The sequence below is a fragment of the Macrobrachium nipponense genome, chromosome 41 (assembly GCF_015104395.2).
Source record: "Macrobrachium nipponense isolate FS-2020 chromosome 41, ASM1510439v2, whole genome shotgun sequence".
Taxonomy (NCBI): domain Eukaryota; kingdom Metazoa; phylum Arthropoda; class Malacostraca; order Decapoda; family Palaemonidae; genus Macrobrachium; species Macrobrachium nipponense.
The window spans coordinates 37,101,007-37,115,838 of record NC_061102.1 but is presented as its reverse complement, the minus strand read 5'-3'; the positions used below and the strand labels follow the sequence as shown (position 1 = coordinate 37,115,838).

The 14,832-nt window shown below is 35.8% G+C and overlaps 1 protein-coding gene across 5 annotated transcripts in view; it reads left to right on the top strand.

Annotated features, from left to right (window-relative positions):
* Positions 1-14,832, top strand: part of LOC135212693 (uncharacterized) — an 885,471-nt gene that overhangs the window by 320,663 nt on the left and 549,976 nt on the right. For 3 of the 5 annotated variants that reach the window (XM_064246376.1, XM_064246373.1, XM_064246374.1), the window contains one exon: positions 10,811-10,834. The exons of the other annotated variants lie outside the window; for them this stretch is intronic. In XM_064246376.1, coding sequence (XP_064102446.1) covers positions 10,811-10,834 — 24 coding nt within the window. The remainder of the gene's footprint in view (positions 1-10,810; positions 10,835-14,832) is intronic. 5 annotated transcript variants of the gene reach the window in all.

Genomic DNA, 14,832 nt, shown 5'->3' with positions numbered 1-14,832 from the left:
CTAATTCATCTCTCAAGACAGATTAACATTCGTAGTTGAGTCGAGACTCGTTATAAGTCATAACATATATTTCGTATTTTCTCTTCTCCTTAGATGGAGGGTAAATCAAAACATTATTTGGCTGTCAATCTAGTCTCAGTAAAATGGAAAGCAGTGAAACATTGGGAACGTCACTGCCTATTGTATTAAGAAAAATTACATTTTCAATTTCGACGGGTCATTTTAAGTAGCTCCCGACAGTGAAATGGTATTAGGTAATTGCTAATTGCCTGAGAAATCGATCTTGAAAAATATTCAGTTAGGTGAGCGTAGCAGTAAAGAACATGTAAATGCAGATTTTTATGTCGCACACGAATGTATCAGAGGTAGTATTTTCGAATTCCCGCATTTTTAATATAGTAAGAGGTTAGGCTGGCGGTGCACGAATAGAAATGTCTAATGAAAGGAAGAATGAAAGGCAAAATACGAGAGGACCGAAGTAGCGCTGATGGTTGTGAGGCTAACGACTCTGTGAATAATAAGAGACCTGTGGTTCAAGACGGTTCTGAGAAACACCCTATTCACTTAGGCCTCTATGGAACCTGAACGCTTCCTTCTTTTTTTTCTTTATGAACACCAAGCCGGATGACGTCATTGGTACCCAGAAATGTCGTTGCATCTCTTGGCCTTTGAACTTTGCTTCTGAGGCCGGCGTAATATTCTTGGGCATACTTCTGTTGGATATGAGCACTATCGATGTTAGTGTTTTTCTTGGCCTTCACCGTTCGTTTTCCTGATTTTCAATATTTACATTTATTTATCTATGTTAAAACTAGAGGAAGCAATTTAGATTGCACGCCTCTGTCAGGTAACTTAATACTCTGCGTCACCCTAATGTTTTTAGTCAATTATATTTGTTTTGGCATCAACAACTGAAACGATTCACTATCCTGAAATACAGTCTGCTCTCTGTATCAGTAAACAAAGCTATAAAAATTCATGAGATTCCGACTGCGCCAATTGTCATTAACTGTTCTTTGGGACGGAGTCAGTCTTAAAACAAAAATCATAGATATCTGATATTTACTTTTCAATTAGCCTTGCTGGGAGACACATAGATAATGGTGATGATGCGATTATAATTATATTATTATTATTAAAAAATCCTCATAGTAGCACGAGTCTTCAAATGGAGAAACAAAACCACAGCTATGTAAATGTACATATATTTAAATTTAAAACTTTAAAGATAACTTTCGGGAATCTGTTCGGTTCCCCTATTCAATCTGATATTGATAAGGGGAACCGAACAGATTCCCGAAAGCTATCCTTAAAGATTTAAATTTAAATATATGTACATTTACATAACTGTGGATTTGTTTCTCCATTTGAAGACTCGTGCTACGAAGAGGATTATTATTATTATTATTATTATTATTATTATTATTATTATTATTATTATTATTATTATTATTATTATTATTATTATTATTATTATTATTATTGTGCTAGAATTTTATAGTTTGAAGGAGCAGTAGAGGTGGCTAGATTTCCTTACACGAAGCGTTCTCGTGGAAAACAATTCTTACTTCTTCAGGCCTGTTTAAATGCATGAGTTGACGCTACAATAATAGTTTGGCGTGTTGACGTTTTATGCTTTACAGTAAAACTTGCTTCCAGTGAAAGTAAAGATATAAGTTACATTATTAAAATGGCATTAATACTTTTTTGTTTTTAGCAATGTCCTGTTATTATAATTTTTATTGTTATTACTATTAGTAGTTTCACAAAGCATATCGCTCAAAGACACTTCATCCTTACCGTGTTCATGTTATATTTTTATGTAACTGAATGAGTAAGATGAAATACTAAATTTCATATATTTCATTGGTAAATTTTAAACGCTAATAAGACAAGAGCAGGGAAATGGAAATAAGACCTATGTATTTGAATCATTAAACAACTAATAATTTCTTAGTAATATTTAAGTAATGTATTGCTTTGATAAATTTTCTCAGAAATTATAAGTATTAATAGTTGTTTGTTGACTTACTTTATATCTAAATGTAAAGATTCTATTACTAATTGTTTATTTATACGTTCACTTGTGAAAGTTTAATAAACTACTTTTTTCCTTGATTATTCCCAGTAAAAATTATATGTATGTATATATATATAATATATATATATATATATATATATATATATATATATATATATATATATCTTTCCAACCTCCATTGTAGACTACTTTTTCCCTTGATTATTCCCTGTCTCTCAGTGAAGAGTCCTTTGATGTGATGGAGGCTTTCATGGCTTGGTCTCCGAATTGCATTCTCTGTATCTAATTCCTCTTTATCAAGTCCTAAAAGCATATTCCCTTTCAGACGCGAAAGGAGAACGAAGCATTTAAAAGGATCGTTGATACCGTCAATTCCTTTTGCATTATATAGTACTTGCTTGATGATTAATTGCTATTTCCCCTCCGGACTTCCTTTGTTTCGTAACCCTACTGCTGTTTCAAAATGTTTGCTTTTGCTATATTTTGCATTCATTTTAAATTCAGTTAGATTTGCAGTTACAGGACATAGGCATTACTTAAGGTTCTTTGGAGGGTCCCTTCGGCCCCTAGCTGCAACCCCTGTCGTTTATTTTAATGTACCTCCGTTCATATTCTCTTTTCTATCCTACGTTTCACCCTCTCTTTACAATTGTTCCACAGTGCAACTGCTTTGAGGTTTTACACTTTTCAAACCTTTTTACTGACACTTTTCGTTTCAACGCTGAGCGACCTCATTGGTCCCAGCGGTTGGCCTTTGACATAAATTCTATATATACTACATGCAATATAGAGCCTCTGTTTAGAAAATGCAGATTTATTGTGTAACAGTTTGATCTTTGAAATTTCCTTCGTCGAGGAGGTGGCCCAAAGATGGCGTCGTTTTGGTGATTACAAGATCAACGTATCACGTTGTCTTTATGAGGCTGCCAGTCATCCTCACCTCCCGGCCTGTTCCAGCTGGATGGTAATGCCATTTTCCCCTCACTGCCTCCCCCAATTTCCAGCCTATTTCCCCCACCCCCTCTCTTTACTCACGTCTGCCAGTACACACTGTCGCTTCCCCTGTTCCTTTGCCGCGTATTTTGCTCATGTTATCGGGTCTCGCCCTTTTATTCATTTTTTTCTTTCGCACGTGAGAGTGATGAAGTGCGCGACTTACCTGTTAGCTTACTAATTAGGTGGGTGTCAGGGAATGTTGCACCGAAACGGCGGCCGGAATGGAAAATGGTGTAATACGTTATACGGCAATTTTCGTGTGTAAGACTCAACGTTACGGTGAATGTCAGGGATCCTCCCTGTGAGGTGCGTCTACCGGGTTTTTATAACAAGAAGCATTGCTCTGTCCTGCCTTACATCATTGGTGGCCATTTTTTCATTTTCTGGTTCTTCGACAACAGATTACATTGCAGCAATTTTGATCTCCTTGACGTTCGTGGCTGTTTCTCACTTTAGCTGGAGAAGCTTGCGCTCTGCTCTGGGGCCGACTACTTTTTCCTTCTCTTTATATCAGATACTGCGCCAGACAGGCAAGTTGAAGCTTCCATTAGCTTCTTATTGATGTTGATGCGGTGAATAGGCTTTTAGCTCGAGACTCGGCTGTTTGATCTGGATGAAATCTTATGCCACTATGAAATTTTGAAGTGTTTATTATTTTGGATATCTTATTTTTACTTTGAGTTAGCGTTCCTCAGAGGACGGGGTGCCTGCCTCAGGGGCACTTTTGGGAATAGGAATTACTTGTTGGTGCCACGAGTTATTATTTTGTAAATCAGAGAAGTCATGAATGATAGAGGTGATTAGTGCAAAAGGGTAAAGACTGAATAAAAGAAATTGAGACTGAAAAATAATTTGGGAACATATTTTGGTATCTGACACTAGTTATAATTGTGGTAGATCACTTACTTCTTCCAAGGTTTCACGCACAGCAAACAAAATATATATCTTTTTTGGCATGGATTTAAAAGGGTTAACATCAAAAGAATCACAATTGGGGTAATCAGTTTTGCTCTACTGTTGACTGTTGAGAGGCTCCTCCTCTTATGTGAGTTTGGTGTTGGGTTTATTCAAGTTGTCTTCGACCCTTATATCTGTCTTATGATTTCTCATGCCACAGAAATCCATCTTTAATGATGGTAAGACTTTTCAGAAGAGGCATTGATATATTTACATACGTATATATACTATACTTAAATACATATATGCACACACACATATATATGTGTGTGTGTGCGTGTGTATACTTATAAACACACAGACACATATATACATATACATATGTATATATGTCTAATAAAAGGAACCCCTAGAAACGCCAAAATGTAGACAAACTGCCCTTAAGAAAGCAACATTTGGTCTCTGAGTTATAGCATTTACTTTCTACAATTTAGCATTTCTATGGGCTCCTTTTATTAGGTAGAATTCTGTTGTAACAAAAATATTTCACAGTCCTTATATATATATATATATATATATATATATATATATATATATATATATATATATATATAATCAGGGGGTGGTAAGGGCGAACTCATCGCACATCACATTCTCATCCAGATTAAGGGCAGGAATTCAGAAGCAGAAGACACAGTATCCATTTATTCCAAGCTTTCGTGATTCATAATCACATCATCAGGGATATCTACAACAATAAAATACAATATATCAATATAAATATAAAATTAAAAGAGCTATATACAAAACTTTAATTTTAAAAGCGGACGAAGGAAACTGATAAAAACGAAATAAAAGTAAAATTGTTAAGAGCAGAAAACATACGTGAACAAAGACGCACTTAGAAACAAAATAGTAAATTCAAAACACATACTTAAATACAGACACACTTAAAAAAAAAAAAAAAAAAAAAAAAATTGCTAATAATAAATGAATAAAATACTGGAGGTTAACCTACCATTACAGAGGATAAAGACGCACTAAGAACAAAACATACAAAAATTTTGAGAGAGGCAAAGAGTTAAGAAAGATACAAGGGAACAGCGGTTGTTTGGCAGTTCAGAGAAGGAACTCGTTGTTTAATATTTAATGTTTCGAGGATAAGTAGTTCTTGTGGGTTGTTTGTATAACCAATGATCTTAAAATCTTCATAGATGATTTCAGTTTTGCATTTAATTGTATGGCTACGTATATTAGAGGATTCCGGATTTGTCAATCGACATCCGGTTCTATAACTTATTCCTCTATGGGAATCGGCCCTCACCCTGAGAAGCCGCCTGGTGGATCCAATATATTTTCCCAAATTACATTTAGGACAGTTGTACTCGTAGACAACACCAGACGACATCAAAGGCGGTAGCCGATCCTTGAATCTGAAAAGAGAGCCAATATTTTTAGGGTTCTTGGGTATTAATTTTAGATTGATGGCCCCAATGTATTTTTGGACGGTTTTCAAGAAATCCCTTCGAAATTTATCTTCATATAAGAAAGGAAATGTTGCATAGAATGGGAGTTTAGGAACGTCAAAACACTTTGGCCTATTGGAGAATTTTCTATTTAGAAGTTTTTTGAGAATCGTGTGAAAAACATGGGTAGGGAAACAATTATTGGTAAAGTATTGTTGTAAGAAGACAATTTCTTGGTGAAAGAGGTTCCAGTCCGATGTTAAAGATAATGCACGATGTATAAGAGTGTAGATAGAGTTCAGTTTAAAATTGATAAAACAAAAGCTATAAAAGTTAGACCCCAGACCAGTAAAAGTTTTCTTTCTGAATATAGATGTGTTAAACTTGTCATTACCTTTGGTTACGAGTATATCTAAAAATGCTAGCTTGGATTCGTGTTCTTTTTCTATTGTGAAAGTGATGTTGTGATGATAGGAATTACAAAATTCTAAGAAGCGTTCAGCATCGTGGTCTTGTTTAAACAGAATAAAAGTGTCATCAACATATCTAGCATAGAATAGGGGGCGATAGGCTAAGGGGCACTCATCGAGTATTCGCTCCTCCAGGGAGCACATGAAGATGTTGGCGAACGTAGGTCCGAGAGGAGAACCCATGGCCATGCCCTCTATTTGTCTGAAAAGCACACCATTAAAAATAAAAGCCGTGTCCAGCACGGCCAGTTCTAAAAACATCTTAAAAAGGGAGCGGCTAAAACTATGATACAATGAATCGGAGGTGGGAAAAAGTTTGTCCAAAATTATATCTATCGTTTCTCTAACAGGTATATTAGTGAATAACGACTCCACATCGAAGCTTGCCATGAAAAGGTCCGAATCTTGTGGAAGAATGCGTTGTTTAAACTGTTCAGAGTTAGATACAGTATACTTATTAGTGGTCAGGGGCTCCAATAGGGGAACAAGAAATTTAGCCAATTTGTAATTTGGAGTTCTAAAGGAGGCCAAGATAGGGCGAAGGGGGCCGTTGAGTTTTTGGACTTAAGGTAGACCACACAAAACTCCAAAAGAGGAGCCTGTAACAAAATGACCATGGTATGTGTTCTCGCTAATGATGTTCTCATTCTTAATGATACGGAGAAATCTATTGATCTTGTCTTCTATTCTAAAGATGATTTGATAATTAGGGAGACCAATTTCTTCAAATTTAGTAGGGTCATTTAAGATTTGGGTCATTTTGTTGACGTATTCCGATTTGTCTAAGATGACAGTTCCCCTCCCCTGAGGAATTCCTTTTGTCTTTCGGATTAGAATTTTGTCTGCCTAATTACAAACCTACGTTCTGCCAGTTCTACTTGCCCCTTGAAACATTATTCCACCGCCTAAAAAATCTGAATTTGTGTACTGATCTCAGTCGTTTACAAAATGAATTGATGGTTCTATCACGTAACGCTTTTTCTAAACTAAAAACACATTGGGCCCCCTTTTTTAATAAGAATGATTATGAAACCCTCAAAACTCTGTCCAAGCGTGATGATTTGATTATTACGAAGCCTGATAAGGGGAGGGGAACTGTCATCTTAGACAAATCGGAATACGTCAACAAAATGACCCAAATCTTAAATGACCCTACTAAATTTGAAGAAATTGGTCTCCCTAATTATCAAATCATCTTTAGAATGGAAGACAAGATCAATAGATTTCTCCGTAGCCTTAAGAATGAGAACATCATTAACGAGAACACATACCATGATCTTTTTGTTACAGGTTCCTCTTTTGGAATTTTGTACGGTCTACCCAAAGTCCACAAACCCAACGTCCCCCTTCGCCCTATCTTGGCCTCCTTTAGAACTCCAAATTACAAATTGGCTAAATTTCTTGTTCCCCTATTGGAGCCCCTGACCACTAATAAGTATACTGTATCTAACTCTGAACAGTTTAAACAACGCATTCTTCCACAAGATTCGGACCTTTTCATGGCAAGCTTCGATGTGGAGTCGTTATTCACTAATATACCTGTTAGAGAAACGATAGATATAATTTTGGACAAACTTTTTCCCACCTCCGATTCATTGTATCATAGTTTTAGCCGCTCCCTTTTTAAGATGTTTTTAGAACTGGCCGTGCTGGACACGGCTTTTATTTTTAATGGTGTGCTTTTCAGACAAATAGAGGGCATGGCCATGGGTTCTCCTCTCGGACCTACGTTCGCCAACATCTTCATGTGCTCCCTGGAGGAGCGAATACTCGATGAGTGCCCCTTAGCCTATCGCCCCCTATTCTATGCTAGATATGTTGATGACACTTTTATTCTGTTTAAACAAGACCACGATGCTGAACGCTTCTTAGAATTTTGTAATTCCTATCATCACAACATCACTTTCACAATAGAAAAAGAACACGAATCCAAGCTAGCATTTTTAGATATACTCGTAACCAAAGGTAATGACAAGTTTAACACATCTATATTCAGAAAGAAAACTTTTACTGGTCTGGGGTCTAATTTTTATAGCTTTTGTTTTATCAATTTTAAACTGAACTCTATCTACACTCTTATACATCGTGCATTATCTTTAACATCGGACTGGAACCTCTTTCACCAAGAAATTGTCTTCTTACAACAATACTTTACCAATAATTGTTTCCCTACCCATGTTTTTCACACGATTCTCAAAAAACTTCTAAATAGAAAATTCTCCAATAGGCCAAAGTGTTTTGACGTTCCTAAACTCCCATTCTATGCAACATTTCCTTTCTTATATGAAGATAAATTTCGAAGGGATTTCTTGAAAACCGTCCAAAAATACATTGGGGCCATCAATCTAAAATTAATACCCAAGAACCCTAAAAATATTGGCTCTCTTTTCAGATTCAAGGATCGGCTACCGCCTTTGATGTCGTCTGGTGTTGTCTACGAGTACAACTGTCCTAAATGTAATTTGGGAAAATATATTGGATCCACCAGGCGGCTTCTCAGGGTGAGGGCCGATTCCCATAGAGGAATAAGTTATAGAACCGGATGTCGATTGACAAATCCGGAATCCTCTAATATACGTAGCCATACAATTAAATGCAAAACTGAAATCATCTATGAAGATTTTAAGATCATTGGTTATACAAACAACCCACAAGAACTACTTATCCTCGAAACATTAAATATTAAACAACGAGTTCCTTCTCTGAACTGCCAAACAACCGCTGTTCCCTTGTATCTTTCTTAACTCTTTGCCTCTCTCAAAATTTTTGTATGTTTTGTTCTTAGTGCGTCTTTATCCTCTGTAATGGTAGGTTAACCTCCAGTATTTTATTCATTTATTATTAGCAACTTTTTTTTTTTTTTTTTTTTAAGTGTGTCTGTATTTAAGTATGTGTTTTGAATTTTACTATTTTGTTTCTAAGTGCGTCTTTGTTCACGTATGTTTTCTGCTCTTAACAATTTTACTTTTTATTTCGTTTTTATCAGTTTCCTTCGTCCGCTTTTAAAATTAAAGTTTTGTATATAGCTCTTTTAATTTTATATTTATATTGATATATTGTATTTTATTGTTGTAGATATCCCTGATGATGTGATTATGAATCACGAAAGCTTGGAATAAATGGATACTGTGTCTTCTGCTTCTGAATTCCTGCCCTTAATCTGGATGAGTATATATATATATTAATATTATATATAATATATATAGATATATATATATGTATATATATATATGTTACAAGACAAGAATCTCGTATTTTATTTGGTAAGCGTCAAGCCAAAGCGGTAGGCAAACTGATAAACACTCTCTCTCTCTCTCTCTCTCTCTCTCTCTCTCTCTCTCTCTCTCTCTCTCTCGACTTGCAACCTCTCTCTCTCTCTCTCTCTCTAAGCGACCGCTGGCATAGCCTTCGCTCTCTCTCTCTCTCTCTCCATCCTAACAGGTCATCAAATGAGAGTCAGAGGTATGGAAAAATATAACATTTATTTAACAATGGAAAGATAATAACTCAAGTCTCACAGACTAACTAACTTAGTTAAACCCCCAGTATCCAAATGTTTTAATCAGTAATTAGTCGCACCAATTATCTCTCTTCCATACGGGACTCTCGGTTCCCTTGCCAGAATCGTCTGTTACAAAGACAGGAGAACACACAATTAAGTATACGCACTTGTAAAGACAAAGGCAATAGCTTAAATGGAATATGACATTTTTACAAATGTCAAACAGACAACAAGCCATCCCTTTGGCTAAAGTAATATAACACTTACCCATCTCCTGCCCAGAATATCACACAAATAATCAAATAAACTTTCACAGAGCTATCCCCAGCATTCTGCCTTTCTAGCACAGACGTCTCTGAAAGTCTCCCCATAGATTTGGCTAAAGATACCATTATCAACGGAAGAGGCGCACACGTACATATAAGAATGCACACTTCGGTAATGCCTCTATAAACTGGTTGCAGTTTCCAAAGTTTCCAAAGGCACATCCCATGACCTCACACATAACTACAGAATGAACGTTGACCCGCTTAAACAAACATCTTCATATCACGCCATCTCAGAAATGATTCATCAGCTTTCTCAGGTCATTACTTCGGCTCTGTTCTGCGCAAAGTCACAGCACATCACATTGGCATATTAAACATATTATTAATTATAACCCCTTTCATCTCATATATATATATATATATATATATATATATATATATATATATATATATATATATATATATTAAAGAAGAAAGTAAATGTGTCAGTGAATCATGATGCATCAACTTTCTTGGCTTGGAGACAGAGAGAGCCTAGTGACAGCCTTCTCAGAAGAAGGAATTGATGACTATACATTGTGAGGTCGGAGACCCGTACAACCAGTTACTGTGGGATTTTAAGGTGTGCCTGATAGCTATTTGCATTTGTGTGTGTAATGATGGGTCCAACCGCCCGACATTTGAGGAGAAAAGCCACACACTCCTGAGATAAGGTTAAGGATGGTTCGTAGGACACGAGGTGTTGAAAAAAAACCCATCGAAGAGGTAGGGCACATTTAAAAGACTTAGGAACAGTTGCCTTTGAAAAGAGAGAAGTGTGATGTGTATACATTTATTCAACATTAATTAATTAATTGTGTGTTGGGGAATATAATGGTTATGTCTCTTTGTTTCAGATGGGTCCCTGTCATTATTCTAGAGAACAGGATTCTCTAAAGACTTGACAATTGAAATGTAGTGATTGATAATTTGGGAGTTTGGGGGTGATTACTTATTCTAGTTCAGGAGAATAGAATGACCATTTACAGTTTTTTTTGGGGTCAGACTTAGTTCTTAATATGACATTTTTTGGTCACTTTGTTCCACATTATGTTCATTTAGTTTGGGAAATAAATAGCATATTTTTGTATTTACGTGAATTCATTAGCCTAGTTTGATATCATTTGCAGAGGGAGACGGCCAGCAACTGAAAGGTAAGAGTTGCCACTTGTTTACTTTTGATTAATTGTTTATATATATATATATATATATATATATATATATATATATATATATATATATATATAGTATATATATCTATCATATATATATATATATATATATATATATATATATATATATATATATATATATATATATATATATATATATATATATATATATATATATATAAATGTGTGTGTCTGTGTGTACTTTCCACTGAGTTACCTCTATAGAAACAGAATCGGAAGTCTTTCATATTACTTTTCTCCATTTAAGAAACCATTACGCTATTCTCTTCAGTCAGTAGTATAGGTAGTGTCCTCAAGATAAAACAAAACGACGTGCAGAAATAGAAGCACCAAGAAAGTCCGATTTTCATTTACATAAAACACGAAAACCCCTAAGTGCAATATTATTGAGGTTCCTCACAAAAATAGACACTCGTGCAAATAACTTGGTCATTTTCAGGGAATGAAAGAGCGCCCTAAGCGCCTCTGCAGTTATGACCAAAACTTTTCTGAAAATTATGAAGTAGGAGGTGGCGTCCCTTAACCCATCAGACTTCCCCTCACAAACGAAAACTTGGTTGTACTTAGAAGACAGGAAAACTTCGGTGTACTTAGATGACGCCCTCCCCAGACAAAGAGCGCCTTTGGATGCCGGACGTAAACTTTCATCACACCTCGAGTGCCTGGGTGACTTTACATAAGTCGCCGCGGTCTGTTGCTGCTGGGTCCCTCAGCAGGGAAAATGAGAGACCGCGGGAGGTATATGAATTAAATATGATCTTGAAAGCACCAGGCGTCCAGGAGGAAATCAGGATGTCAGGGAAGATGAGAAAATGATGGCTTGAAAGGCTGCAGATAGGAATAGCAGCAAGATACGATGACATGGAAAAACCAAACGATCAGAGCTTATAGGTGTCTCTACATACACGCACACACACAAACATTTACCATGACAGTAGAACCATTTCCTATTAGACGTATTTATATAAACATTTAATTGTTGTAGGTTATTGTAATAGAAATTATATTTGTTTTATTTTTCAAAAATTTGTTTTTTGCGACTCTTGGTTACCACAGGTAGGCTTTTAGACATATTTTTGTCTATCGGTTGAAGCTGCTTTGGTCCTAATCGTTAGAGGTACTGATATATCTTACTGTTGAAGTAAATGATTCCATCCAAAGAGGCGCCGAGTTGCCGAAGAACTTGCCGTCTCCGTTGAGCATTCCCAGCATAACTTCGACCCAAAACAATGGTCTGGTATCTGGGTCCCAGCTCACTCACAAGGTCCCTTGAATTTTGGGTAAACGTGCCCATATGTCCATCCTCGTCCAGTTCGAGAGTCGAACACGGTTCCTCCCGTTTTGAGGTAGACGCGCCACCAATGAAGAGAGAGAGAGAGAGAGAGAGAGAGAGAGAGGAGAGAAGCGAGAGAGAGAGAGGATGAGAGAGAGACTTTTCTGAGAGAGAGGAGCAGAGAGATGTAGAGATGAGAGAGAGAGAGAGAGAGAGAGAGAGAGAGAGAGAGAGAGAGAGAATCTGTTATTCCGAGTAGGGTTCTCTACGATGTAAGATGTGTGGCTTAAATTTCGTTGCTGGAGATTATTCCCAAATCCTTATAAAATCAGATGTGGGTATTTTAGGCTTGCAATTAAAAAGTTCTTTGATTTCCCCCAACGAAATTTGTGCTATGGAGATCTGAGGAAATTTGTAAATTTAATTATAGAAGAATTTTGAGACTGTGTAAACAGTACTTTTTTCAGTTACATATTTTCATATCCCCAGTCAATGTTCATCTTTTTTAAACTAATATATCATTTAAGGGTTATAAGCATATAACTTCTGTGACAGGAAGTTTGATATATTTTATGATGCAGGAAAATATATGAGGACACGGAACACAGTTATAAAAACGTTATATGAATTTACTTTTGAATAGGAAGTAAGCGTGAAAAAAAAGTCTTGAGTGCATCGTGTCACTAAAATTTTGTGCAATATATATCTTTGACTGATAACGTTAGAACCTGTCACCAAGGCGAGTCCAGGTATGTAAATGCTAGAACGCTCTTAACAGCGTTGCTACATTAAAAGTTCCTTTCGTGACATCTGATATCTTGACACTAAATACAGCCTCTCCCCCTACTTACTAAACGTTGTAAAAACGACCAAAGAAATGCTTCATAAACTAGGAATACAGAGGAAAACAAATAGATAGCTCGGGCTGTCTTCGTTATCCTGCAAAGCTGTAATCGTCGTTGTGCAACAGTCTAGAATTCCCAAATACCCAAGATACATTGTGCTTACCAATACCCAAGAGCGCATGTTCTGGATTTATTGCAATACATTCGTCTTTCAACGTTCTCAGCCTCTCGTTTGATCAGATTCATGAGATTTAAACTGAAACTTTTAAGCCTCAAATATTCGAAATCTTATTCTGGAACATATAAGTACAATACTATCGATCTGAGCACGAAACAAAAGAGACGACCCAGGGAATGAAACAAAGATTCCAGCAGGGTATGAAGGACTCAAAAAGGGAAAGTGGATTATCACATTCTTTGGCAATTGCAATTGGGAAGTCTCTGAGAATGGTTTGGTGCAAAAATGGCTGTGTCGCAGATTTCGAAATTGGTTTTTAGGGTCTTTGACCAGTTTTAAATTTGTCTTGATTCTTTCTTTCGTCCATATATTGTTCAGCCACCACATTTTCTTCATCGGTGGAAGTGGTTTAGAATGTGATCATCAAATATGTTTATCTGCATGCTGATGTATTTATCTGTCAGTGTAGCAGTAGATATCTGTGGTTTGATGTAGTTTTGAGGATTGGCAGCAGACAGAAGTAATTTAAATAGCATTATGTAGTTCATGATTTATTTCCCTCAGTAAAAAAACAAACTCATGAAGATTTATTCGTTTGTGTAAGAGTTGATCACATGTATGCAGATTTATTGCGTGTGAGTCATTTTGAAATGGGTTAAATTCCAGATTTTTTAAACCGCAGTTTGCATTCGGTGTTGTTGACGCTGAATGAATCAGCACATGTTTAACATATAATTATAGAATAACCAAGTAGGATATCTATGAAGAACGAAGTGGTTTGACTGTTTATTAATTTGCTTGGATCTAGGATACACTTTAATGAATTATGTCTGACTGTCATGTTGACTTTAAAAACTCTGATAATCTGAATTCTCTCCCGTTTCTAAGAGTTTAAGGTTTGCGACATTATTATTTAGCATGAATAGTGATTTTGTATTATTATCTGTATAAATTCAATCATATTTAAAGGTATAGTGAATGTGGTAATTGTACATATTCCATTTACTATTTTCCTTTCCTTTTGCTCTCTTTCCTTGGGCTCGTTACTAGAAATTGTAAAGAAAAGACAAGTAATGATAAAGAAAGGCTAGTTAGGAATGATCCAAGTTATCCCAATCAATCAAAGCGTTGAATTTTTAAAGATGTTTTGATTTTAGATTAATCTCTACCATGTTATCGGGAATCTGTAATATTTTACCCGTTTCATTATGATTTTTATTTTCAAACTATTTGACAGATGGACATCACCCGTGCCATATTTATTAGTACCAACTCGAGGTATATATTAAACATAAAGCTGAAAACTGTCGGTCGTTTGGCTGTGTTGAACGGGAGAATATTTTGATGCTGTTGTCCTTTGTATGGTGTTGTTATTATTATTGTTATTATTATTATTATTATTATTATTATTATTATTATTATTCAAAAGATGAACCCTTCAGGAGGTGGAAGAAGCCCACAGTGGCCTTTGACTTAAATTCAAGCTGCCAAAGAATATGGTGTTCATTAGGAAGAAGTAAGACGAAGTGAAGGGAAATACAGAAAGGATAAATCTCACGTAATAAAAAAAAATAAGTTAACAAATTAATAATAGATCTAAATGTAAATGATTGAAATGCAGAAGAGAAGTTGAGCTTCGTAAATAATTCCTTGTGACTCATTT